The sequence below is a fragment of the Anas platyrhynchos genome, chromosome 1 (assembly GCF_047663525.1).
Source record: "Anas platyrhynchos isolate ZD024472 breed Pekin duck chromosome 1, IASCAAS_PekinDuck_T2T, whole genome shotgun sequence".
Taxonomy (NCBI): domain Eukaryota; kingdom Metazoa; phylum Chordata; class Aves; order Anseriformes; family Anatidae; genus Anas; species Anas platyrhynchos.
Window position 1 is genome coordinate 70,195,962 of NC_092587.1, and position 27,013 is coordinate 70,222,974.

General features: G+C 43.4%; 1 protein-coding gene across 3 annotated transcripts; it reads left to right on the plus strand.

Moving 5' to 3' along the window:
* The first annotated feature begins 974 nt into the window (after positions 1–974).
* Positions 975–22,991, plus strand: LOC101796138 (cyclin-dependent kinase inhibitor 1). Of its 3 annotated transcripts, none has more exons than XR_011810623.1 (3): positions 975–1,238; positions 2,938–3,115; positions 8,418–9,101. XR_011810623.1 is itself a non-coding variant. In XM_021273864.4 (3 exons), exons 2-3 carry the CDS (start codon positions 13,628–13,630, stop codon positions 18,172–18,174), a joined length of 459 nt encoding a protein of 152 aa, XP_021129539.1. In that variant the 5' UTR covers positions 975–1,238; positions 13,579–13,627; the 3' UTR covers positions 18,175–22,991. The 3 variants fall into 3 exon arrangements, 1 of the variants encoding a protein (XP_021129539.1); XM_021273864.4 differs by lacking the exons at positions 2,938–3,115; positions 8,418–9,101 and adding exons at positions 13,579–14,018; positions 18,107–22,991; XR_003496643.3 differs by lacking the exon at positions 2,938–3,115 and having other exon boundaries at positions 8,418–9,194.
* The last annotated feature ends 4,022 nt before the right edge of the window (positions 22,992–27,013 follow it).

Below are 27,013 nucleotides of genomic sequence, written 5' to 3' on the forward strand. Positions count from 1 at the left end.
CAGAAACTCTGGTTCCTTTCCAGGTATTGAGGGGGCTGTGCTCTTTGGACAGATAGTTCTTCCAACCCATTACAGCTGAGCCCCTTCCTGCACTGTCATGCTTTCTCTCTTCCTTATTTCTGGTTCTCTGTTCCAGCCCTTTTCTTCACAGGTAGCTAATTTACTCCTCTCATCTCCCTATTTCCCAGCAAGACAACCAGATTTCCTCTCTCTCTACTCCCACTCTCCCTCTGTGCTCCTTCTTTCACCAGTCCTCCTCCAGTCTGCCTTCTTCCCCAGCCTGGCCACCAGTCAGCCTTCCACTCCACCCACTGTCTCAGTTAAACGCTTGAGCTTTTTAACAACCTGTTCATATTCATCACTGGGTTCCCTGTATGCTGCTTCATCTGTGCTCTGACAGTGCAGCACTGATGTGCATGACACCCACGAGAACCTGCGGGTGCCCCCTCACCTGTCCTGCAGCTTCCAGAGTCCCTTTGTTTCTGGTAGGGATTCCCACTACAGGCCAGGGAAGAAACCACAGCACACAGCGGTGGAGCAGCAGCCATGGGATGAACAAGACTAGCTCTCAGCCCACGACGAAATGCTTGTGTGTGCGGCTGTCCTGACCCAAATGGTCAGTACTGAAGCAGCTTCATGGTGATGTATGGCAGCGGGGATGTGGTGCTCACACAGCAGTGCATCATGCAATGCTAAAAATGCTAAAAAATGCTAAAAACATCAAACCCACGACAGTGTTGAATTCAGACATTCTCCCATTGCCCCCACAAATTACTCAAGTACATCCTGTCCAGAACTGCACCCCCTTCTCTGGCCTTTTGTCTACCTCTGGAACAACAACAGCCTGACTTCCCTTACTCTGCATGATAAATAGTGCATTATGCATCCAGCCAAGGCAAAATTAAGGCCATCACCGAAATGCTGTGCCTGCCTGTAGGGCTCAGCTTCCTGCCAGACCTCAGCGCCACTGGCAAAGAATGACAGCATCTCAATAGAGATAATAATTAACGATCTTGTGCACTCTGAACCTTTGGATTTGCATAGCTTTCTGACTCCAGGAAGCCAGGATTTTAGCAATGCCCGCACCATCTGTCTTTTGTCTGCTGAGGAATTTATCCCTGTTTTCAGACGCCAGCAGGGAAACCGGGTCTGTTTAGCATTCTCACCTAGTTACAGTCAGTACGCCGTGTGCTGCTACTGGAAATAAATGCGTGCGTCTTGCCTGGACTTAAGAGAAGGTACCGTGTGCCAATTTTTTTTATATTCCATTGAAAAACATGATTACTTCAAATCTGGGGAATGTTTTATGGAGACTTCCTTACTTGGTAAATAATGCTATGTCTGCCTTGCTTATTTGTTGAAAGCGACAGCAACAACAGTTTAAATGCTTAATCCAGAGGGAAGTGGGAAGTTCCCAGCATCACACCTAGGTCCTGAGCCCAGTCTGCCTCTGTATCACGTTTTTCCCTCTGTGCTGCCTGATGTGCCAGGAGTGCTCCCGCAGTGCGGCTGCGCAGCCTGCCTGCCTTTCCTGATGGGGAGGTCAGACGGCACCCGCAGGCGTGCAGCAGCCACAGGCCAGGGGAAAGGATTTGGGATAGGATACCAAAGAACTGAGTCAGCCCGCTCCTTGCTCCAGCGTGCCAGTTCAAGTAAACCTTTTCTCTTGGCTGCCTCTCAGCTTCCCCATATAAGCAAAATGTGGACAGCAGTCTTCCCCACCCTTTGCAAGGTGCATGGGGCTGAAGGGGTGAAAAACCCTGTCTCCGGGCTGGTGAGCTGCTAGCATGGGACCACAGCATGCCATAGCCCTCCACAGCAAGAAACTCACAAAGAATTGGGTGAAAGATGGAGCCAGAAACAAGAGGACACCCGGCTTGGCCTCTGTGGGCAGTGGTGTGGGAGAGGGTAAGAAACAGCAAATGTAGGAAGATGGGGGAGTATGGAATGGAGGAAAAGTGGAACAAGTGGGAGAGGACACTTCATGTTATTACACCTCATATGCTGTGGCAACTAATATAAGCAAGGGTTAATGTAGAGGAATTAACTGTGGAGCAAGAACCACAGAGAGCAGAAAAGAAGGGAAGGGACCTTGTTGTTCACTTGGGGACCAGCTTGGGACCAGTTATGTTTGTGAGTTTTCTCATTCTTTGCCCCATTTGGATTTTAAAATCCTGTCCTCATTATTTCCCCTGGGAAACTAGTCAACAATATAACAGCTGACAAAACGTCTTTCCTGAAACTGAGACTAAACTTTCCTTTTGTATATCCTATATCCCAGTCTTTGGCTCCTTGTTACTTACAATGTGCCATGTAAAACAGCCCTCCTTTGTCCCTGCTTTAATACACTTGAAATGCTATCAGGCTCTTCTAACCTCCCCTAACTTCCCTCTCCCACTCATAGTCTTTTAACCAAATGATGCTGATATCATTTGTATCCAGCTTTCCTCCTCAGTCAGAACAGAGCTGAGGAACAGCACTGCTACAACCATCTGTATAGTATTTCCACTGCGGACCTGTGGACCTGTGCTAACAGACTGGTACCACCACTAATGCTGTGACCCTTTCTTGCCTGAAGAGCTGGCTGAATGATTTTTATTTTTTATGTAAGGAAATTGGCTCGTGTTTCTCTCTTTTACTACAAAGCATGTAAACCCAGACTGCAGCCTCCAGACAGGCTGTAGGAATAAAAAGGCAGCCAAGAGTGTCTTCACACACAGTTTCTAACCTCCCTCTACCTAGTACTGAGACAAAAAGCTCCCCTCCTAACATTTTCTTGGGGTTAGTCTAGCAGTCAAACTTATGTGCCTGTTTTTAATCTTCCTTGACACTTCTGTGGCAACGCACATGCCCCCAAGACTTAACTTGTCCCAGCTGAGCTGTTTCAGAGCACATAATGTGAAAACAGGATAAAAAATCTGCCGTCTCCCTTGACAGCATGGGCTCACTTCAGCCCCTGATGAAAGCACAAGAGATGTCCAGCCAACTGGCTAACTGCTTCGGCTGGGGACTAACCAGAACTAAACATTTGTGCTGGAGACTAGAAAATCTGCCCCATGAATGATGTTACAGGCCATTGTCTGGGCTATCATTCCTGGTGTTCAGGAGAAATGAGGTAAGTAACTGAAACGGGGAAACTGAAGGAAAAATAAAGGAGTCCCAAGAAAGGTTCAAATCTGATTAATGTTGTGTTTGGCTCTTTACTCTCTTCTTCCCTTTCAACATGTCAGGCAATGGGTTAAGGGATGGGAACAGCTGCATTTATACCAAGGGAAACTGATCCTTGGAGCTCATTTGCAGTTGAAGCCACTAGGGTGTTTTGTGGTAAACAATCTTATGTGTGCTGTAAATGTTTGTTCCCATTTCCCCAGCAAGGAGGAGGGAGAAGAGAGAGTGCTTGTGCCCTGGTCAGGCTTCATCAAGTTCCTCTCCCCTCTCCCCACCCTGCGCTCCCTCTGCTCCTGCATGCTTTGCCACCCTTGGAGGGAGAGAGAAAAGGAGCGGGAGAGAGACAGCTCATTTCCAAACACTTGTTTCATTCAAACAGCTTTATTTTTGGTAATGCTACACTGAGGCTGCAAACAGCTCAAGTGGCGGATGGTGCTAAAACTCTGTCCTGGGCATGTTACCAGCTGGAAGGATATCACAGGACATTAGCCCACCAGGGAGGCAGGAACATAGGCATTGCAACACTGGGGCAGACCGATGCTTCATCTAGCTCAGCTTCTGCCTCAGACAGTGATCAGCGCCAGATGCTCCAGGGGAAGGCACAAAACACCCACCATGCACTGAATTCCATAGTATTATACACAGAGGAAAGCTTCACTCTTTCACCTGCTGGTGTTCTGAAGCGCACAGACTTCAAGGATGTTGAGATTTTACTGCAGCCAACATTGCTGCAGACGCAGCTTAATGACTGAAAGCAGGCCCCCCAGTCCTGGGCGTGAGCAGAACTGCTGGAAAAGGTTCAAAACTGAAGGTGGAATTTTTCAAAACTGAGCAGAGCTAGCCCAAACCCTCTCCCAGTGACGCTGGTGCTGGCCCCAATGGGAGACCTAGGGTCAAGAGTCAGACGCCTCTCCAAAAATTGTGGCTTTTCAAAGACTTGACAGACCTGGAGCAGCTTTGGTGTAAGGGAGGTTACAGAAGCCTTTGATTTTCTGACTGACCAAAGCAAGTTCCTTCTCTAGGAAAAATAAATAAATCAAAAACTAGAAACTAAAACAGAGCTCTGCACTGTGAGCTTCCTCCCTCACCATCAGGCCTGACTCCAGATGACCACACATACTGGCTACAGCAGCCCCCAGCTAGAGGTGCCAGCCAGACCATTGCATCATAAAGGTTGGTCCCTGGTGTTGGATTTCTTCTGTCCTTTGCAGTCCCTAGCTTGAATAAAATGGCAAGTCACTTCTTCACCAAGTACTTCTACCCCTCCAATCCCTTTTGTACTGGTCCATCCCATTCATATCGCCTTTGGGGAATTCATTTTCATTCCCAGATCACTCAAAGGCCTAATCCAAGCCATGATGACCTACAGAGTGCAGTACAATCTCTGCACTACCATGTTGCTCAGGTTTAGATCATCTCCTATGTTGGTACTGCACATTTCACTCCATCCCACATGGTGAACACAAGGCTCACATAGGCCTACCACGGAGTCTTACCTGAATAAATGCCTATCCAGAGGCAACCTGCAACCCATCACACCTTTCTCATGATGAGTCAACTTCTTCCCACAGGGCACTGGCAGCATGTGTACCACATACCCTTATCACTGAGGGATTAAATCCTCATTTAAAGAATTTCCATATGCATCCCCTTAATTATTATTTAACTGAAAAATTATTTAGCTGTTCAGGTTAATGAAAAAAGATCTGATTAATGTTCAGATAGGCTTTTTTGTACTGCTACAGATAACTGTTCACTGATGCATGCTTTGGTCTTACAAATACATAATCGTAGTAGAACAGTCTCATTTTGTCTGAAGGAAGACTGAAGACAGCTAACAAAACAGAGGTGGAGAAACACAGACAATATCTACACTGCTAAGTGAAGTAGGGACAGGGACCATTCTCTGACACATCCTGCCCACATCCACATAAGTTAGCCTTTGGCCCAAGGTATCCACTCAGCCCTGTATGATGCACTTAAGAGCTAATTTATCTTATTTTTTCAGTTCAAAGTGGCAAGAGGTGCATATCCTGGAGAATGGCATGAGAGCATGTACAGGTGTTTGAGGGTTAAAAGCCTGCTGAGGTAGGGCTGCAGAACTGTTGCATGGAGAGCACCAAAATTCATGCTTTCCCATTCATACTGTTGATGGGAAAAAAGCCTTTGGCACATAGTCCCCCAAACCACATCAGGGCACCACCTCTAAGAGTCCAATCTGCACCCCAATAAAGCCGTACCAGGGAGCAAGCTAATGCTTATGGAGTAGAGGTGACAACGAACAAGTGATACGCTAGAAGTTCATATCCCAGTTCATGAGAGGATGTAGGATAACCATGACCACTTTTGTTCTCATTAGGGAGACCTCAGTCATCTTTGTGCTCCTCAGATCTCACAGGCCTCCCAGATACACATTAGAGACACTGAGATGCTCTAAGTTGCATCCTATTTTGCATAAGTTCATGCTCACACTCAGAATATATACAGGATGAAGCAGAAAAAGGAGGCATGGCAAGCAGGTAAGATCCGTAACATAATGCATTTTTCACATCCTTAATAAGCTGCCATTTTTTTCCATTTTTCCAAAGAAGATGAGTTTTATATTCATCCACCCTGCTGTCAAACCTCCCCTAACAGCTTTGGAATCTGTTGGTGCATTTGGTAGAAGAGAAGAAATATCAAAGAAAACCATGTTTTCACAAGTTTTGTGAAAACTGGCAGCTGAATAAAGGAAAGGCGCCCAAATCAAAATGCCAGTGCAGAAGGCAAACAGAACTCAGTCACGTACTCTAATCTGGCAACGTCCAGCTGGTCATTCAATGCATGCATAGTTTTAGCCTAGGCACAGATCATGTGCATCTCTCAGCTCACTAGGCAGGAGAGTGGGCAAATCCTCAACAAATCCTTAACAAGCACATTCATCACTTCTGACACTTAGGGAGCCCTGGTGGCAGTATTCAAATGAAAACCCTTTTGCCTTCCCACCTCCCTAAGGCTTCTATCAGCTCTGGGAGAGTGAAAAAAAGGCTGAAAATGCACTGTCAAATTTGACTGTCGGACAGGAAATAAACAGAAGCTGTGCACTGCCTCTGGCTGCAGGACAAGCATTGGCAAAATTTCTCTCCTTCTACCACTTGATGCTACTGGCCCAAAATTGACCCTTGCAGCTTAGTGAGAAACACACTGACTCTTTGGATCTCCATAATGTTTTGACAAACCAAAAGCTTTGTTTACAGAACCAGCTTATATAAATTCATTTTCTCTATACCTGCTGGGTCTGCGAGGCTCTCCAGAACTCACTGAGAACACAACACACTGGCTTTCACCCTTAGCAAAGCGTTGAATTCTGGATTACAACACTGAAAATACAGTCAAAAAAAAAAAAGAGCCTTTTATGAAAGGCTGAGTGGGAGTGAAGGAAGGCAGAAGAAATTACAAAACATAGTTCAAGAGCTCCTCTTTAAAAGTACACTACCAATTTGCACAGCTTTATTTTGCAGTCTTGCTGCTTGTCATGTGAGAAAAAACTGACCCAATGCCCAGGATGACTGAATTTTTCTGCCCTAAGACTGAGTACCAAAAATTTGATTCTGGCATGGCACAGAGCATCTCCACACATCCCTCTCGCACACTCCCGTGACAAGGAAGCCCTGAGGTCACAGCCAGAAGTGAACAGCAAATTCTCATGCACCTTTACCTTCATTTGCCTGGTTCTCATCTGTCCTGCTGCAGAGAGCACATCCTGTCTTGTGGTCAGCAGCTCTCGTTCTTTCCCTTTGCTGCTGGTGCATGAACTCTCTCCTCTCTAGCTCTGCCAACCTGCAGTAACACATGGGAGGGCTTCAGCAGAGATATAAGGGAGGAATGGAGACATCAGTTTGGGTTGACATGTTCCAGGTAGATTCCACTTTACCACATTCTGCCAGTGCCTAGCAAACCTGCCCTGGATGGTCAGTAGCACGGTAGTGTATTGCCCCTAGCTTCGTGCAGATGGACCACCCCAGTGCTTCTCCAGCTCCCATCCATCAACGGGGGAACGGGCACAGGCACCACTGCTCCCCTGAGCTGCCTGTGCTACACTGGCAGGGTGAAGGAGTGGGGTTGCAGAATGGACAGAGCTACCAGCTAAGTAATACCACACTTTGCTACAGGAAGTCCATACGTTCTGTATTTCTCCTGCTCTCCCTGCCCTCCTCATCCTCCATCGTGCAATCCTGAATCCAACCAAAGCACACAGTTGTCCCACCAGTGCAGCTCTAAGCACCAAGAACTGCAGTGTGGGAGTCACTGCCTTCCAGGCTGAAGCCAGCCGCACCACTGCTTCTTTTCACAACCAGCACCCACAGTCACCATCCTCTTTTTTCTCCCTGCAGAGAGGGCTCTCTCCCCCTCCCTCCCAAGGCAGAGCCTCCCAGCTATGTTTTTACTTAAGAGGATTAAGAGAGTAAAAGTAGCATTGTTTCAATAGGTGAGGAGCATTGCAGACATGAAAACTAACGAAAAACTTGCTTTGGGGGAAAAAGTGGGGAGAAAAACATCTGGAGTTTTCCTATGCCCTCAAAATCATACAGGGTCTAGTTTCTGTGATGGTATTTTAAATGCAGTGTAAGAGGATAAATGGAGTGTGGGTGATTGTCCAGTCCTTAATTTTTCCTGTGTTTATGTCTGGTTTTATGTTATAGTACATATTCCTAAGCCTATCTGAAAATTAATCTCTCGTGAACAGGTGAACAGATAATGGAGCACTGATTCTTCATTCTCCACTTATCTTTCCACTTATAAAATTAATTGAAGATAGGAACTTACTCTGTAACATTTTTCAAGGCACACGCTATTAGAGAATTCTGGCCTCATGCAGCAATTTGTCTTTTGATTCACTCACACTTCATAAAGGCTACAAATTACAGAAAATACAAGTTCTTAGCATTGCACAGAGACCAAAACTGATATAATAATGTAAATGTCACTCTTCACATTTGTCACATTTGCCTTGCATTAATGATTCTTTCTCACCAACCTACAACTGTCCTGCATTTGTCCTCAGTTTTTGGTTCTAGATGTCACATATTGTTCAGGAACACAAAAACTGTATTATTTTAAAATTTAAGTCTTACTGGCATGCACCAAATCAGGAAGCTCCAAAACTCTATACAACCAGAAATGATTAAAAATATTTTTTGTAAAGATGTACTATGCTGGTGCTCCAGCCATCCATAACCGTTTTTTTTGTTTTTTTTTTTTCCATCTAGAACTTTAAAGTCAGCATCATATCTTAAAGTGATGATCTCAATGGATCAAAGGTGAAGGAGGATGCGACCAGTGCATAATGAAAAGACAGGCACATACATATGGCCGCCTTTCTGCTGCAAGCCCTTACGTCACTCCACTGTCTACTCCTCCTACTGATAAATTGTAAGGCAGTATCTGGGGATCAAGTTGAGACCGAGAGACATCAAAGGAGAGTGATCTCAGAAATTTAGAATGGATGGGAAGCCTAACTTGGAGAATAATCCTTTGGAAAGCAATCTCTGCTGCAAGGAGAACACTGCAAACCAAAAGCAGAACCTTGAGGATGAGGTGATGCTTAAATATGAATTGCCTCTATAATCTTATGAAACCTCAGGTCATGATTTGAAACAGCTAAAAGGATGATTCACAGCATTTGGCATAAATATATCCATGTGCCTAAGATAAGGCACGTGATTACATGCTGTTACACCACAAACTATATTATTAATTTGAGCTTCCCCTTGCCAATTAGAAATCCAGAAGAAAAAAAAAAAAAAAAAAGGAATTGTCTCCAAAGAGTTCAATTTGCTGTGAAACAAAAAACCCTAACATAAATGGCTCTGTTACTTCAGAAGGAAATTAGTCTACCTAGACTACAATAAAAATAAATGTTGCCACTGAAACATACGGTTTCATAGCTTGTGATTTGACAAAGGAACAATCTCAAGAAAAAAATTTGCTTAAAACATGAGGCTTTCTTAAAAAGCCCATGGGTGTGGGGGCTGAAATGTGTGGTTTCAGCCATCTGTTGGCACCCAATGGTCACCTTCCCACCGCAGAGTCCCCGCACAGCCATTCCCCATGTGTGGCAGCAGGTCAGGATTATGTGTATGAGGACCTGGAAAACAGAGTAAGGAATATAAGCCTACCTTCCCTCAAAGGGCTTGTTCAGTCTGCCTCACATGTCTTCAGGGAGCAACTGGGAAATATGAACATGAAAACACTTTACTTCTATAGAAATGCTAAGTATTGCTAAAGCTCAGGAAATTATGCTGCTGATGGTGATGATATGCAAACAGGCGTGCCACAGACTGGCCTCTCCCATCACCCTCGTGCCCAGTCAGCCCTGTCCATGCTGCGTTAGCAAAACCACCTCGCAGCTGGGGCCACCATGGTGGGGTTGTGGGGGCTGGCACAAGGGCTCCAGCCTGCATGCGCCGTCCTAAGGGCACCAGGTGACACAGGTCATCGAGGGCCGGGAGCAAAGAGCCAGGCTCATTTCACCAGTGCCAGTGCCAGGGGACGAGAGGCAATGGGCACAAACTGGCAGACAGGAGGTTCCCCCTGAATACCAGGAACCCCTCTGTGCTGTGCGGGTGAGCAGCCCCTGCTCCCCCAGCCCCTCAGCACCCCGTGTCAGCTCAGCACCCTGCAGCCAGGCAGGCCAGGGCTGACTGTGGGCGGCCACAGGGCCTCATGGTGCAGGGCCATGGGCATGCCTATATCGAGCTCCACCCGGCGGAGGGGGGCCCAAAATGGGGTAGGTGGTGTTTTTGGGCAAGTGAAGGCACCTTGTTGTGGCCACAAGAGGAGCAAGGGGGCTGCCCCTGCACCCCCAGGGAAGGGCTACCCTTTTCCAGCATGGGTTTGAAAAATGGGTGAGAGGAGGGACACTAGCACCTGTGATGGAAAACAGCATTTATGGCTAGCAACACTCGCTTGGTGTCCAAATCATGTAGGGACTAAGCTTTCACTGTAAGAACAAAGGCAAAAAATGCACAGCATCCATTCCGATAGTGTTGTCTCTTATTTATTTATTTAAAATTGTGCATACATGGGAAATTCATAACTACAACCCACCATTCCACTGATGCTCTAAAAGTTTGACTCAAGAAGCAAGTGGGGAAGTTTATATTTCCTTTCCAGCTCATTCAAGCTAGCCCAGATCTGGGGAAAATTGGGCATGGCCACTGGTAGTGCAGAGCTCCATCTTTCAGCAGTTTGTCCTGTGTCTTGGCACTAGTAGGAGTGCTCGTACAGGTAGGTGTAAGGCTGGCAGGTCGGGGCTTGCAGCTTGTTCTTAGAAACCATGGATTAAGAAAGAGAAGCCCCTAGCACTAATGTTTCTGCACTTCAGAAGTATTTCTGTCTAGTTTTACAGGTGTTTAATGCACCCCCGCAGCTCAGACCAGTGCGTGGGAGCGGTGACAGTGCAGCTTTGGAAATGAGACATGGAAAGAGCTCTGCAAAAAGGCATCCCAGCTCTGCAGCAGTAAACTTGCGCTTACTTCAGCCGAGCTAGCGTTTCACCCTGGATGTGACTATGAGTAATGGAAACGACAACAGTCCGTATATACGTATGATGTAAGTTTAGAAGAGTTATAAGCATTTATGATTCATGACATAATTAAGAGCATTAGGAGGAAACTTTCCGTAGGGAAAGGTTAGTCTATAATTATCCTCTCTGCAGGCTTTTTATCTTCTTTTGAAACACCTGGAATTAGACAGCTTTAAAGACAAGGCACTGGGTTCGTAGCCTGCACTGGAGCAGCTCTTTCCATGTTCCTGTAATCAGGAACAGAGCAAGGCAGATTCTCTTCTGGTTCATTCATATGTTCTATTAAAATTTAAAAAAAAGTAGTGAAGGCCACAAATGTTTGATAAATACCTTTTTTCTTCCATATTCACTTATTACAAAAGGACAATTCCTAATACAATTCCTAGTGCACGTTTCTTTCAAAGCACTGCCTATCCCTTTCTAAGGCTGATAGATTGTCTTTGAATGAGCTTAGATTAAACTGCTGGGGGCTTGGCACCAGATGAAAAAGCAGCAGAGCAGCAGTGTGATTGTTGTTAGCTGCAGTGACAACCAGCACCGCTGAGCATCCCCATGGCTGAGGGCAAGGCTGCACACAGCTCCAGGGAAAGTTTGAGTTAGGTTTTGGGATTCTGGATGCCACCTAGAGGATTTTCCTTGTTGGTGTGCTCTCAGATGCTTCTTGGGAAAGTGCTAGGACCTGGTAGGAGCAAAGAGCATCTGATGGGCAGCTGTCAGCTGTGTCCCCACGGGGCAGAGTGCTGGTGGCACACACCAAATGGGTTGGGGTAGCTACATGGCATGGTGTGATACCGCTGATAGGAGCAGGCTGGAACCCAGGAGGCAGCATGGTCATGTTAACCCTAATGATGAGTCCCAGATGGGCCTCTCTAAGCAGCACCTCTCTGCTTCCCATCCCAGAGGTCCCATGTGCCTGTCTTTGCAGTTGGGAGCCATTAGCCTTCCAGAGGACTGCACACAACACTTGGAAATAAATACATATGCCAGAAGGGCAACCTAGACCTGGCATTCTCTGCTTTAATTTCCAGCAGCTGTGGGCCACGCATTTTCAGGCCATAGTTTCAGAGCCACCAAGGGCAAGGAAAAAGGTTCACAAATAGATGCAGGTGACCCTCTGCCTCTGAAGCTCTGCTGCTGGGTTGCATTATCAATTGCAAAACTGACACTCAACTTTTACCTGGGAGGAGGTGGCCACATCCCCTCGCTGCCCAAGTTTTCTGCTGCAGACTGTGTGCAGAACCAGATAACGTGCCATCAGCGCCCTGTTGCCGACAAGTTCTTGATACCATAGCCACGAAGTGACCATCTCAGAGTAAGCACTTGGGCATGACTGCCAGGAGATGCTCACAGTTCACTTAGATTAGATGCAACCCTGCAAAAATAATATGGAGAGGTGGTTAAACAAATTAAATCTGTGTTTGTGTCTGCTGTGGCTCAAGCACTCTTTGGGATGTTGGAGACCAAGCCCAAAGCTTGTGGTTCTGTAGGAACTCTGCTGCTTCAGTTTAGACTATTTGCATGGTCTGTAGACAAATCACTGGTTAACCTCTCTTAGCTTCGTGGCAAATTCTTCAGAATTCAATCCCTTCAGAACTCAGTAGTGCAACAAATCCAAAATGTGGCTTTTTGCTAATGTATCTATGAGGTTTCTTTTTAGCTTGTCTGCAGCTACACATCACAGCTTGAAAGAGGGGCTGAGTTTTGTGGATGCAGAGAGAAAGAACTGAATGATATGGTTTAGTGGGGACTGTTAGTGTTAGGTCAGAGGTTGGACTCGATGATCTTGAGGTCTCTTCCAGCTTAGAAATTCTGTGATTCTGTGTGATTCTGTGACCTTTAAGATCTATCTTCAAGCTCTTCCAGAAATTAAAGATCTGAGCAGGAATTAGTAGGTGAATGTGCTTGGTATATTTATGCCCTTACTGGCCTATGAAATCAACAAAGTGCACGATTCCTCTCCTCTCTTTTGCTCTGCTCCCACCTTACCTGCCAGGGGAGGGTGCAAAACCTATCTCTTCTGTCACCATGCTGGCTTTCCTGGTGGGAAGTCCATCCACAGGTGCTTGAATGGGATTTGCCATTACAGGAAACAAGACCCATTTTGTGTCTGTGACTGGAACCATTTCTGAGGCAATTACTTAAGGAAAGGGGAATGAAAATGTCAGGCAAGAAGCAAGTGATAGCTCTGATCATCTTAGCTTCATTCTTGATCGATGCTGAAAAAAAACACGGTTGGAGTAGTTAGGAAAGTAATACCACCTTTGCTGTAAAAGTACAGTAGAAGAATGCGTTCTATGTTTTTCTGATTTCCATCACCCTTCTTTGTCCTGGAATGCCTCCTTTTCACTCCCTATCCCTTGTTTAAGATAATACTGTTGCTAGACTTAAGTGCCACCCCAGTGCTCTCTGTCCTTTGCTGCAATTCCTACTGCAGCAATTCACAGCAGTCTGAGTCCCCAAAACGAGACTGCCCACGGTTAGGCAATGTAAACAGAGCATAACAAAAGAAAATAACAGTCACTGCCTCAAGAAGTGTTCTCCACTTCCTTGTGTGACTCTGTCCCCTTAGGACAAACCCCCACTTGGTATAAAGGAGGCACAAAAGAGGTGAAGAAGGCATTTCACACTTACCTGTTCCCTGTCAAAGCTGCTGCAACAGATGCATCCTATAGAAGTCGATGGCAATTCTCACTCTGGGCTGGAGACTGGGATAAATTTCTTCCAAAGTTCCCTGTAGCAGAATGAAAAGTATCGGAGGTTACTGCCACATTCCCTTCTAAAGAGCACGCAGCATCTATAAACGGAGCATGCAAAGTGGCTGATGGTCTTTCTGTCCTTGGCAGGGAATCACCGCTGTACATACTCACCAGAGAGCAGTACAGAGGAGAAAAGATGGAGCGGAGGCCAGGGAAGACCACATGTGCTCGGAGGAACCTCTTTGGCCCTGTAGACCACAAGCAGCTGCAGCAGGACTTCCAGCACATGCTGCACAACGGTGCAAAGGGGGCTCAGCAGAAGTGGAACTTCGATTTCCTGCAGGACAGGCCAGTGGAGGGGCTACTGCAGTGGGAAGGGCTGGAGGGCCGCAAGGTGCCTGCTTTCTACAGCTGTGTGGTGGGAGAGGCTCGGAGACCACTACAGCACTTGTACCGGCCCTTGGACAGGGAAGACAACAGTCACCACTTTGCACAGATAGCACTGACAGAGAAGCCCAAAACTTCCATGAAAATAGGAGCCAAGAGGATCCCAGAAGGAAAGAAAAGAAGACAGACATCTTTAACAGGTGTGTGAGACTTTGGTATTGCTCAGGTGATAAAACCTAGTTCCAGCAGCTGTTTAGAAATTCTTTGGCAGGCCCATACACCGGTCCTAAAGAAAGTGCAGCCCTTCAAAAAAGCATCTGAAAGAAAACAAACTATAAATCAATGGGGTTGTGATGTGTTTTCCAAAGGCGCTGTGCCACAACCACCCTCCTGGCCCTCAAAGATCTGTTTGAGTCTTGTCAGTGTCAGAGCAATAAGATGATGACCTCTTCTTGTGGGAGGATGGTTAGAATGGTTAGACAGGCAGTGTGAGAAAAGCAGTGGAGTTATTTCTCAAGTAGGAACCCAACAGGAAAACAGTGTTGCCCATCAGATGAGAGGTTTGTTTCTTATAGGTTTAGCCATGTGCTCTCTTTCCCAAGTGAAATAAGGAACACCATTCACCCAGTCAGGCCTTCTGGAGAAAGACCAAAAACTGGAGAAAGCAGCCAGCTCTCCTGCTAATTTCAGATTGAATATTATAGTTCGTGAAGGCATCCAGGATATTTAAGGGCATATCAATCTTAAACTTGGCCAGGTGGCAGAAGGGCCTAGGATTTTAAACCAGGATTTGCTTCCAGATGTACAAAGGAATGAGTTTCAGCACCCCTAAAAGAGCTTTAGGTTCTTAAAAGTCCTCAGCATTCTGCATGCTGAGCTCTTCTGAAAATCTGACCCCTCGTTTTCTCTTCTCAACAGGAATTTGAGCTTGTTGAAAAATCTAATCCCATAGATTATTTACCCTTGTCCTTTTGGGGCATTTGGTTTATCCAAGACTGAGACTTTCAAGACGTAAACCAAAGATTTTCATTTGAGAATTTCACTTGAGACACCAGCTTGAAATTGCCTAGAAGATAATTGAAGTTAAGATTTCAGGAAACACTTTCTGAGAAGTGATGTTGATCTCAGTAAATCAGACAATAGAGTAATTTGCTATTTGAGGGTATAAAACTTAATTGCTGGAGAGAGGTTCAGGAAGAGGTTGAAGATTAATGAAGAGTGGAACATTGTACACTAGAGTACAGAACAATGATGTTTAATGAGTGCTCTTTTCTTCTCCAAAGCACTTTACAGCCATTAACTAATTAACAGTATAATTTACAGGTAAGAGTACAGAAGTGTAATTCAGAGCATAGTGTTGTGATGGTTTGAGGGAACTGCTGTTCAGTTGTAAATCTCTCACTAGGTGTGTGGGAGTAAATTATGCAGATATTTCCAGGGGATATTTTTCTTCCGTTTTGTTTTCCCCAGGCAAGAAACATTTCAACAGGGGATGTGGAAACCAAAATACCACTCTGCACAGTTTAACACTTTCCCACATATGTTTTCATAAGAGAAAACACTTTAGTCTAACAACGGTACCCTTCTCCCCAAGGAATCTGGGTCTATGAGATGGGCCAGGAAAATCGTTCACAGTTGTCATTTTTGGTGAAGCTTGGAGACTGGTTCCTCTCTCATTCCTGCACATACGGAGGCACATACACAGAGCCAGCTCCAAGTATTGCCAGCTCTGTGTATTGGCTTAGAAGTTCCGCTCCAGCAGCAGCAAACTCCTTCCTCTGGGCACGACTGAAGTAATTAACTCAAAACTGAAACATGGTGTTCCAGGAAAACGATACCTACTGATATGGTCTGAGCCTGTGCTTCTGCCCATTTGCTCAACTTCTGCCATCCCATAATGAAAGATTAGTTTAGCACTGGGGGCTGGGATTTGATCTGAAAACAGCTATCTGCATTCTCCCCTGGTCAACAAGAACACTGTAATGCTTTACATTAAGATCCAACAATGTGTATTTAATTTAGACTTTAAAAGACAGCTGTGGCCCATTAAATAAATATCAATATATTAAAAACCAGCCATTGGGTTTTGTGGATGTTGGCGCCTCTAGAGTGGAAGGAGCAGAGGTTTCCTTGCTGTGTTTGACTCCTCAGACATGCAGAGAACTAACCAGCATGAAAGTAGGTTTTCCCTTCTATCTCCCACCCCTTTTGTGTACACTACCCCATCTCCATTCTCTCCATTTCATTGTGGTCCCAGTGTGGTTCTGTTCAGTTTTCTGGGAAAGCCTCAAGTTCAAAAAGCAGCTCAGCTACAGGCACTAAGTTTTTTTCACATTTTCCTTTTTCTCATTTTTTTTTTCTCTCTTCACTAACCAGGGTTGATGAACCATGCCAACTTTATACTTTTCTTCTTTTCCAAACCTTTTGGCCTGTCTCAGCCTGATACACTTAGACCTTGGCTCTTCTGGGAGACATACATAAGTCTCTTTTGCTACAGGTCAAGGTTGAGAAAATTGTTAGCAATCCTGTGTTTTCACTAGCAGCCTTGCTTCTGAAACAGATAGTTCAAAAACTCCATTTTCTGTAAGGTAGATGGGAGAAAATGGGGTAGAAAGGAAAGCAGTCATTTAGGTAAGTATATTTAAACAACAGAAATCATTCCCTCCTAGGTGCCTGTGCCCAGGTTTTCCGACTGACAGGCTGCAGGCAGCGTAGCACTACTCAGTACATTACTTATGCCAGTGCAAGTGCTCTTTAGAGTCCTCCAAGCAAACCAGCCAATTTCCACAGACTCTGTTTAGTGTCTTAGGTGGAGGCTAAACCTCCTGAATACAGCTCTAGGGAACCTGCATCTCCCTGACTATTAAGTGCTTCCATCAATTCTAAAACTGGGCTCCGCTGTGGGGCATGTGAGTGTCTGAGCAGCTGGGCTCTGGCTGAAATCCTTCACAGGCAGAAATGGGAATAATTATTATTTAAGTCTTTTCTAAATTTTCTCATCTACTAATCATTAACCTTAATGTATTTCTTTTCCTAGAATAAAATGGAGGATAGCTATATAGAAGTCTTTTAAATAGGAGAAATAAGGATTACATTTTGCACTGTAAGCTTTTGTTTCTTGCTGCTACTCCTTTTCTCTGCTGCTCTGCTGAGAGCCTGCAGTGAATTGTAGCAATTCAGGGACTTGCTCTTCTACAGAGTTAGCTGTGCGTGCTTCTGCCTGGGAGAATACACTTTCCTTGAGACCAAGTCCTGCTCCAGAAGCTTGACTCAGAGCTAGCTCAGGTACTGCTGCGCTCCATCACACTGTGCCATGCAGACATATATATCCCTAAGCAAGCTGGCTGCAGGAATCCCCTTGCACAAGCTTGGCTGTGAAAGCCTGTTGGATTCCAGTCCTCCTGCCAATAATATTTGGTACCAAAAATAATACAAGAATTCATGCTGCCAATTTGACTCTACAGAAAGCTCAAGTTTAAACGTCATGAAGCCCACATCCTCTATTGGTTTAAATTGGAATAGTTTCATTAGTATGAATACAAATAATTTACACAAAGTAAACCCCATTAACTCTAAATGTAAATAAGCATCTAGCTTCTATTTCAGCACATTTTGCCCTATTTACCTGAAAAGAATGTTTCAGTGCAAGACTGGGAGGCAGGGAAATAATTCTTATATAAACCCTTTTTTGTAATTGTAGTTCTGTAATACACGTTGACTTACATTTACACCTGAAGCAAAGATTCAGCCACATGAATATATGGAAAAGTAAAAGGCATTCTCTTAAGCTACAGCACTTACTGTCTAATTGAAGAATGAGTTATAATTCAGTGATAGAGTAAAGTTTTATGCAGTCCTCCCTGAACTCGCATTTGACTGTTTGACCAGCAGAAATAAAGTGCTCCATAAATATAGTTTCTCTTGATGATATTTTACAGAGTATTTTTTGTTATTTTAAGGTGAAAAAAAAATAACTCTTTCTGACTGAAAAGCACTGCCATAGTAGATCTAAAAGTTGGAGTGAAATGTCACATTGTTCAGCTTGCGTAATAGGGTTGAAAGTCTTTTGATCTTTACTGGATACAAGCCAGCACATTTCCTTTGTTTTGTTTGGTATTACACAGCTTTATGTGGAACATACTAAGGGTATTTAATTTTGTTCATTCACGAGCCTTAGAGGAGTCTAAATGGCTTCTTTAACAATAAAATTAGATTTGAGAGATTTCTTTGAAGGAGCCTTTATCGCTGTTGCAGTTGTAATTCTGTCTGTTTACATATTGTTCTCTAGATTACTACTCAGCAAAGAAGCAAATCAAGATGAATACACAAGCTGCTGCAAAGAAGCCAACTTTCTGAAAGCAAGCACAGGATTGTCCTGCACCAGAGAGGTTAGAAACATCTGCTGGGTTTCCTCAGCATTCAAAAATTGTCTGTGCAGGCAGTGGACACTTCAGAACATCACATGCAGATGTGTATTCATGATAGCAGCAATGAAGAGTCACAAACACAAAAAAATTGTAATGGGGTTAGGACAAATCAACTGGAATCACTTTGCTGAGAAATTATTGGCCTTAAAAAACACTGGTTAGCAATTTTGGACATGACAGAATTTGGCAAAGGCTAGCAGTTTAACATGCAGTAAAAATCATTGAATATGAGAAAGTGGTGGACACTTAAAACAAGTGTGCACGTTTAATACTGTGCTTAGAAATGTCACTGTACAATTTGGGCTTTTTATATCGTTATGTCTTTGTCTATCGTTGATATCGTTGTCTATTCTCTTTTTTCCTTTAAGCAGCAATGATTTACTAAATTTCACCATCTCAACTTTACTGGTCTGACACACTAAAAATAATTCCTAGCTGCACCTGTGATTTTTTTCAGGTATAGAATTTTGTGCTTGCAACTGTTTGGAGTATAAGTAAGATCACTTGGGTGCCAAAAACATGTATTATTTCTGGGATGTAAATGGAGAAAGCTGAAATTACTTGGGAAAGTTTCCATTTATATCAGCAGACATTTTAGTCCTATAATTCTTCCCACCATGGAAGAATTGAATGAGTTAGATCAACTCGTTATGGGTAGAAAGTTCCAGAAATACTTTTTTATCTTTGAAGGCTTTCCTGTTATCATCTGGTCAAAAATTCATCTTTTTCACATGTGCTATACCATCAAGGTCTATAAGTTTGCACAGGGAAAATGAAGATAAAATTTGCAGTGCATTTGTCCACAGTGTTTTTAAATGCCTGCTGCTTATAAGAAAAAGCTACAAAGGGGTGAGACTGTTTAGTTACCACTTGGTGCTTTTTTTTCATACTAATAATGTTTTTGTAAGGAGAGAAAGGGCATTAATAACACTGAAATTTCTCTTCCTCCTGATGTTGCATGGACCACTTTTTCTATGGCATTTGTTAACATATACTTTTCCATCACCTACTTTTTATTTCCCTTTTTCATTTCCCTGACTAGTTTGGATAATTGAGGTTTTACAGCACATAATAATCAGTGGGTAAAACAGAAAAAGAAACCTATAAAATATACACTGTAAATTATACTGTTGCATATGGCTGTAAGATGCATGCAGTGTTTAATGAACACATTTGGAAAGAGCTCTGTAAATGTCAGCTTTTTTAGAATGTCATGTGATGATGGAACACTACTTTTCATCTCAAATCTAAACAAACCAAGGTTTTTCTTGGGTAGTAAAAATTAACATGCACGTGCATGTGTGTCAGGTGTGCACACAAGAAATGGAGCAAGCAAGTAATATGCTCTGCATTACATGCAGCATCAGGATGGTATAGTGTGTTGTTTTTTTTTTCCCATTAAGAGCTACAGTGATTAGACATAAATAATAGTTGGTTTGACCCTAAATGGCAGAAAACAGTGATTTTAGTTTGTTTTCATATGCTGAAATAAAGATTCTCAGCAAACTGTGGTCAGAGCCAGTTTCCAGCTCCATGCATGAGAGTCACAAGATGAGATTTTCTCTCTTGAGTTTTTGATGTAGTGAGGAACAAAAGTTGCTCTGACTGATATCAAAGGGAGTTTTACCCAAGTGAAGCAGGGTAAGGGTCAGCCTGGCAACTGCTGCTGGTAGTGCATTCGGTGTGTTTGTGGCCAGTCCATTCTATTACAAGCTTCTCACCACACTGAGATGTGGCATAAAGGCATGTGATTGAGTTTTTTGTATGTTTGTTTTTATTTTTAAACTTTGCTTGTAATTAGAACAGGTTAAGCTATATTTCTAAAGTTTGATGATTTTCACTAATTCAGAAAAATTGCACAACTCTTTCTCTGTGTGTTTTTGATTTTAAATCAGACTGATGACACTGTGCACCTTTTTGTTTTGTAGCAAGGTTACCTGCAGAATTACTTCTGACCAGGTTGACATGAGCTGTGCATGAAAGCTTGTAAGTCTGCCGTGCACAAGGTTATAGTGAAGTAAGTGGAGTCTTTTTCTTCCAAGGGGAAAAAGGATACATCTCTTTATTAAATAATGACTGTTGATGCACTGCTGTCCCAGAGAAACAAGAAAGAATATTTTTTCCCATCAATTCCATAATAGCTCACTGCTAAAGTGTACATTTAAGGGGAAATATCTGCATCAAAAGGACCAGGACCAGGACCCATAATGTCCTAGGAATTCGTAAAACAGTTGTTGAAGTTATCAGCAACACATTTTTTGGATAATGAGCAGATATTGGCCCTGAGTGGAATATATATATATATTGGAATATACATAGTGGAATAAATATATTTGCACTCGAAAGTAGAGACCCTGTTTGAAAATGAAGCCTGTCTGTGTTTATAGCATCTCAGTTAGCTGTGACTGTGAATTCAGTGCTTGGCTAGAAAAGAGTTTTTTTGCCAGGGAGACAAGTTGATGTCTTTCTAGTTGCTGAATACATAATGCTAATGTTCTTTGAAATGACAAGATATTAGAAGTGCACAGTAACACAACAGAGAGAGACAGGGGAAATGTTTCCATACCAGTGTTTGCAATTGGAAGTTCTTATACTTGAACCACAGGGCCTAATCCCCCCTGGTGTACACTATTATAGTTCCACTAATCCATGGTGGAAACACCTTGGTTTCTGCCAGAGGAAAATGAGGCTTAGATGTTTTGCACTGGTTCTTTTAGTTACTTTAAACTGACAAGCAGCTAACTATGTAAAGACATTGCCTCCTTTCTACATGCAGAGGTTTTAAAAGATTTTTTAAATGGTTTCTACTTTTGTGTGTGTGTGTATGACAGCCAAAAATAACAACAAACCTCTGATTAGAGACTGAGCTTCATCAATAGTGTAGATAAAGCATGTCTATCTTTATTTCATTAACATGCTGACAAAGAAACCGTGAAACATGGAATATGTCATTCTTTTGTTCATCTCGTTAATTGTACTTTCTCATTAAACATTATACACAGAGGGATACATCAGTATGTAGGTGTAAAAGACTATTTTGGTTTTTATATTATGGAGGTCTAGCACATTCCCATTCTTTAAATGAGGCAGCAGGCCTGATTGAAAAGGCAGCGCACTAAAGCTTTGGTCTGCTTCACTGTGGCTGAACAAGGCATTGAACATACCAAGTCTAATTCTGACCACCAAAGCTGGTGACCTTAGAGTTGGACTGGCTGTATGGGCGTATGGCTATCTATCAAATCCTAAAGCAGCACTCTCTCATGATGAGAGGCATTGGGATGCACTCAGAAATCAAAGAATCAAGGCATTAAGGAAATAGTAGCAGCACTGTTTTAAGGTCTTATGCAGCTGTGTAAGGACTGCACAGCAGAAGGGAGACCGCATCAGGAATCCGTGACACACTGTAACCTCCACATACTAATAAAGGGGTACAAGCACATCTACCTGAGCCCCCCTCCTTCCTGTCTTACCAATATGAACTGCATGTGTGACTCAGGGCCATGAAGTACTCAACAGCCACGACCTAGCTGATACTGTGGTGTGACCAGCATATTTAGAAGGAAATTCTTCACTCAGAGGGTGGTGAGGCCCTGGCACAGGCTGCCCAGAGAAGCTGTGGGTGCCCCATCCCTGGAGGTGTTCAAGGCCAGGCTGGATGAGGCTTGGAGCAACCTGGTCTGGTGGGAGGTGTCCCTGCCCGTGGCAGGGGGGGTGGAACTGGGTGGTCTTTAAGGTCCCTTCCAACCCAAACCATTCAGTGATTCTATGATTCTATATGCATTTGAGAAATACATAGTTCAGATTTTTTTCCAGATAAAATAAATGTGTCCCAGATACAACACAACCTTGGCTGAAAATGGGACAGAGCAAGTCCCAGAACAGCCCTTACACTTGTTTTCTGTTTTGTACAAACACAGAAATAATCTCTCATATATGGATCATTTCATTAGATTCCTTTCAGCAGGAGAAGGTTGTTTCACTTGGGCAAGGTAGCCAGGAAAAGAGATCCTCTGCATGCTTTCAATCTTCTTCAGGATGATGCAAGTACAGCTTTCTTCTACTTAAAGCAACTCCATTGCAAACTGTCGATAGGTATCCTTTTGTAGGATAGCATTGGTTTCCTGGAGAATTTACTGCATTAGATGCTTTATTATTCCACTGTTGTCTTTTGGATCCATGTTAATAAGCTCTGGAGATGGGCCTTAATGTCACAGAAATGTTTAGCAGGAACGGAACCTAGGAAATCACCTAGTCCAGCCCCCTGCACTGTAGCAGGATCAGAACTGACTTACTCCAAAGCTTGTGAACTGCTGCGGGAGATGATTTTTTCTGTTCACTTGGCAAATCTAGTGGGTAGCCTAGGTCAACAAAGTTCCTCTGGAGATTCAGAGAGTCTGTGTTACACGAGTTGCTTGCTCTCAGATATTAATTTTCCTAAGTTTGCTTTGCTGTAATGCTGTAGATTCAATTTAATTCCACATAAACAAGTTGGTGTGTTGAAACATTCAGTTGTCAGCTGTGGATATTTGCAGTGTCATCAATAAAAGCTAACGTATTTACACATCTTAACAGCAAAAGACATTTATTCATCTTCTTTGCAAGCAGGTTCCTCATGTTTTGTTTCTACATTGCTCTGACCTGGACTCCCTGCACTGGTCCCTCTGTGCAGTTCCACTTTTTACAGTTCATCACTTCTACACACAAAATTTTGGCACAAGCTATGGGGTAGTATAATCTAGACTGAATTACAACCCAGAAGGTGTGTTTCTGCTCTGGGTATTTCATGGTTTCCCACAGAGGTGTCACAAACCATATAGGAGGAAACACTTTTTTTTTTTCTTAATTTTCTGGTATTTTTTTTTTACTTAGGAAATGCTGCCTCTTTTTCTTTCAGCAGTCTATGCCGTTGGCAAGAAATATGACTATCAGGTGTTTAAAATTAAAGTTGTTAAAATCAAATTTGCAAAGGCAGGAGGGTTTGCCCCAGTGTCCTGGACAAAGTCCAGCTTTGGTAATTATGTCTCGCCTAACTAAATCCTTCTTGCAGCTTCATGGCATTCTTTCTGTCCCGCTGAAATCTGCTATGGAGAGCTGCTGTGACATGACGTATTAAACATCTGCCGTGTTTTTGCCCAGAAGTGGTCGCACTTCAATAGCAGATGAAGTGATTTATGGTACATGGCATGCATACACACAGATATTTATTACAATGACTCCTACTGAACTATAGGAGCAGCACTTCTGAAAAAATCAGCTCAGTAACTAAATATGGATTTAAAGGCCTCATGCTAGGCCCCTCTTTCAGATGATCTTTTCCCAACCCATCCTTTCTCTTATAAGGAGGCGCTGAGAAGTGGCAGATGCATGTGATCAGCTGTGTTTATAGGATAATAACCTTCACTCTGCCCATTAATCCCCTCCATAAATACAGCGTACATTCCAGAGTGCTGAGCTGCTCCAGCCATCGGCAGATAAAAACAACACATATGCACCTGCTAAATAAATATTTTCCCCAACTTTGTACAAACGTGACATTTCTTCCTTGCAATTACACTGGCAAGAGACCAAAGACAGTAGTTTGTCCTGCAGCGCTGATGGGCCAAGATAAACTCGCAAGGAGAGAGGAGTGAGCTGTGTGAGTGTTTTTTGGCACCGTCTGGGGACCTCTAGTGGTCCATGAAACTTCAGAAGATCATCCACCTACCATTAGCATTTTCAAAAATAAAATGTAATTTAATGTAATGTAAAATTAATGTAATTGGCCTGAGATTCTTTTTCCTAAAAGGTTGTGTGGTCCTTGGCTTGAAGAAAGGGGAGGAACACTCTCATGATCCCACTGGAAAAGGGAAACTCATAGAATCCAGGTGATTCATTGCACTTGATCTGGTTTTAGTCAAGCAATTTTACACTTCAAAATCATAACATTAAACTGAGCAGAAAGGCTTTATTGTGGATATTTTTAAACCCATATCTCAGATATGTCCCTGGAGCTGGAGCAATGCCAGTAAGTATGTGATGAATGAAATCTCTTCAGAACTCTGTGATATGAAAACTACAGTTATTATTGTTTTGGATCATCTGCATCCTGCATTTGGTTACATGAACTAATAGAGACCACGTGTTCCTTTTGATTCCAATATGTGTGTGTGTATCTGTGTGCATGTCTGTTTCCACAGACAAAGTACACCCAAATGCACATTAGTAACGAGTTCATACCCAGGAATCATCAACCTTTCTGACCTTACAAGCCATATGTTGGATTCTTTATCTGGTCAGGAACTACATGATACATGTTCTGGTCTGTTGAGGGAAGGGGGGAGCTAGGAATGAATGGAAAAGGACAGTGACTCGCCTTTGCTCTCATGGGATTGTTGTGGCACAGGGATGGACTGGGTCCCCGAGTAGCACAGGTACAGTGAAATCATCCTTTTCTTAAACCATAGGAAGGTTATTAAAATACCCACCTCCATTATTAGCTAGACAGAGACTTTACAAACACAAATGTGGCAGGCACCTTTTTGTGAGGCTGCCCATGGGGAGCAGACATGCCAAGCCACACTGGCTTGTCCAGCTGTGGCCAAGAAGGGTCTGGGGGCTGTGGGGGCCATGTCACTGCAAAAGGGTGGGGAAGAAGCGGTGTTCCTCACCCTGTCTCTGATGGCAAGGGGGGCTTCTGGGCTGCAAATGACGTGCTGTAGAGCTAAATAGGCTTTACAGCACAGCTATGTTAAGCTACAGCTCCCCCTTCTACCAATACACCTTTTGCTGAAATATTGCAATATTTGACTTTAAAGGCAGCCAAGCAGTACAGCGTATTTCTTTGCTGAGATTAAAAGCATTGCTTGAATTCTTGTGGCTAGACAATTTGTCTTGTCCTTTTAAAAGAAAAAAAAAAAAAGCCATACCAAACAGCGAAGCAGCATAAAGAAGCTTGGATGTAGGACTGAGAGACTGCAGGGAATTGTTAGCTTGCCTGCTGCAAATCAAGATCAGCCTTCTTACCTTTCGACAATCTTCCTCCCTTTGTTATTTGTGGTTACTATGAAATCTTACTCTAAGAGTCTTTCAGATGCTAGAATTAGATAATATCTCTGGAAAACAGTGCCAGTCTGGATAAACAAAGCCATGAAAATATTTCATGTTACTATACCTATCATCTGGCAAGATTCCATGGAAAAGCACATATGTATAAAAACATATATGTATTATTTAATTGATTCTTTATTATGATTATTGTGTTCATGCATCCATATATCTGTATATAAATATATAGAGATGCATGGGTATTTGCATCTTACATGCAAGTATGTTTTTAGTCGACACAAAACAATCCTATTCCAGGGATGAACCAGATCAGCAGCTGGGTGACACATAACACACCCATTGCCTTTTGTTAAGCAAAGTGATGAGAAGCTCTTCCTGCAAGAGGGACTTTGCACCAAAAAGCCACCCTGTAAACTGCAACAACACTCCTTCCGCAACTGTCACACCCCGAGCAGTAGAGCCAGGGATGAGTCGACTTTAATGAGAATATCCAAAAAATAATAATAAATAAATAAGGAGGAAGGCACTTGTCTATAGCCACAGCATTGTCAGTCTAACAAGTGTAGAGGTTTTGCCATGAATCCCTGAACTCCATGTGTTCACCCAGATATGCAGTTACCATGGTGTCAAAACGAAAACTGTAACATGATTGTCTTGAGGCCACATTATTTACCGTCCCTATGTAAGTCTATAACTATAGTTATAACTATAGTCATAACTATATTTGCTGTAGTTTAAGAAGAGAACAGTCACTTGGACTGTTCCTTTCATCAGCAGCCTCTTTGATGAAGGAGACCCACACTAAAGGCTTAATAATGTATGCATAAACTTGGTCATCTTACAGGTAGACGCATCCATACAGCCACTGTCCTCATATAAAAACATCAGCTGTATTAAATGCAGATCTCACTCATGCGATTTTTCAGTCCCAGCTGACTCTGGCAGCACGACGAGGACTACTGCTCAGCAGCACCACAGGATCCAGCAGCAGATTTGCAATTCCAGATGCCACAATTTGCTTCAGCCCACTTCCATTTTTTTTTTTTTTTTTTAAACTGCTTCTCTTAGGGGACAATAATGAAATCAATCGTTGGATAGTTTTCTGAAGATGAGCATCTGATCAGTGGCTGAAAGAGAGGAAGTGACAAAGAACCCGAGGTCTTGTTCTCACGGAGCAGGCTGTTACAGTATTTCAGTTCGTTTTCCTGAATAAATAAATAAATAAATAAATAAATAAAATCAGGATTTCATGCTAAGTACAAATGAGCAGACTGTTCTGCTTTGCATATTTGTACATGAATCCAGCCCAGAAAAAGAAAAAAAAAATGTACTGAAGGCATTGAAAAAAAAAATAAAATCAGTGCATGGAAAGGGGCTTAATACATTCACAACGTTATTTAGCTCTAACAAAGAGCAGCAACCCCAGATGACCTTCTGGCTCCTGTCTCCACCCAAGTTCCTGGCCTCTGTTCAACGTCCTGGCAAAAGTTGCAGACATCCGCAACGCAATGCCAAGTAGCTGTTTTGTCTGTAGATATGTAATAGAGATTAGACGAGTGGTGGTGGGGAGCTGCTACACATAAAACAGCACCTCCAAACACTGAGCTGGCATCCAATTCCTGTCCACGAGCCCTCTCCCGGTGGTGCCAGGCACCTCCCAAAGGCTTCAGTGGCTCAGCAAGAGCCAAAACTGTCCAGTGCTGCAGCTCACGGGTCCTGCCTCC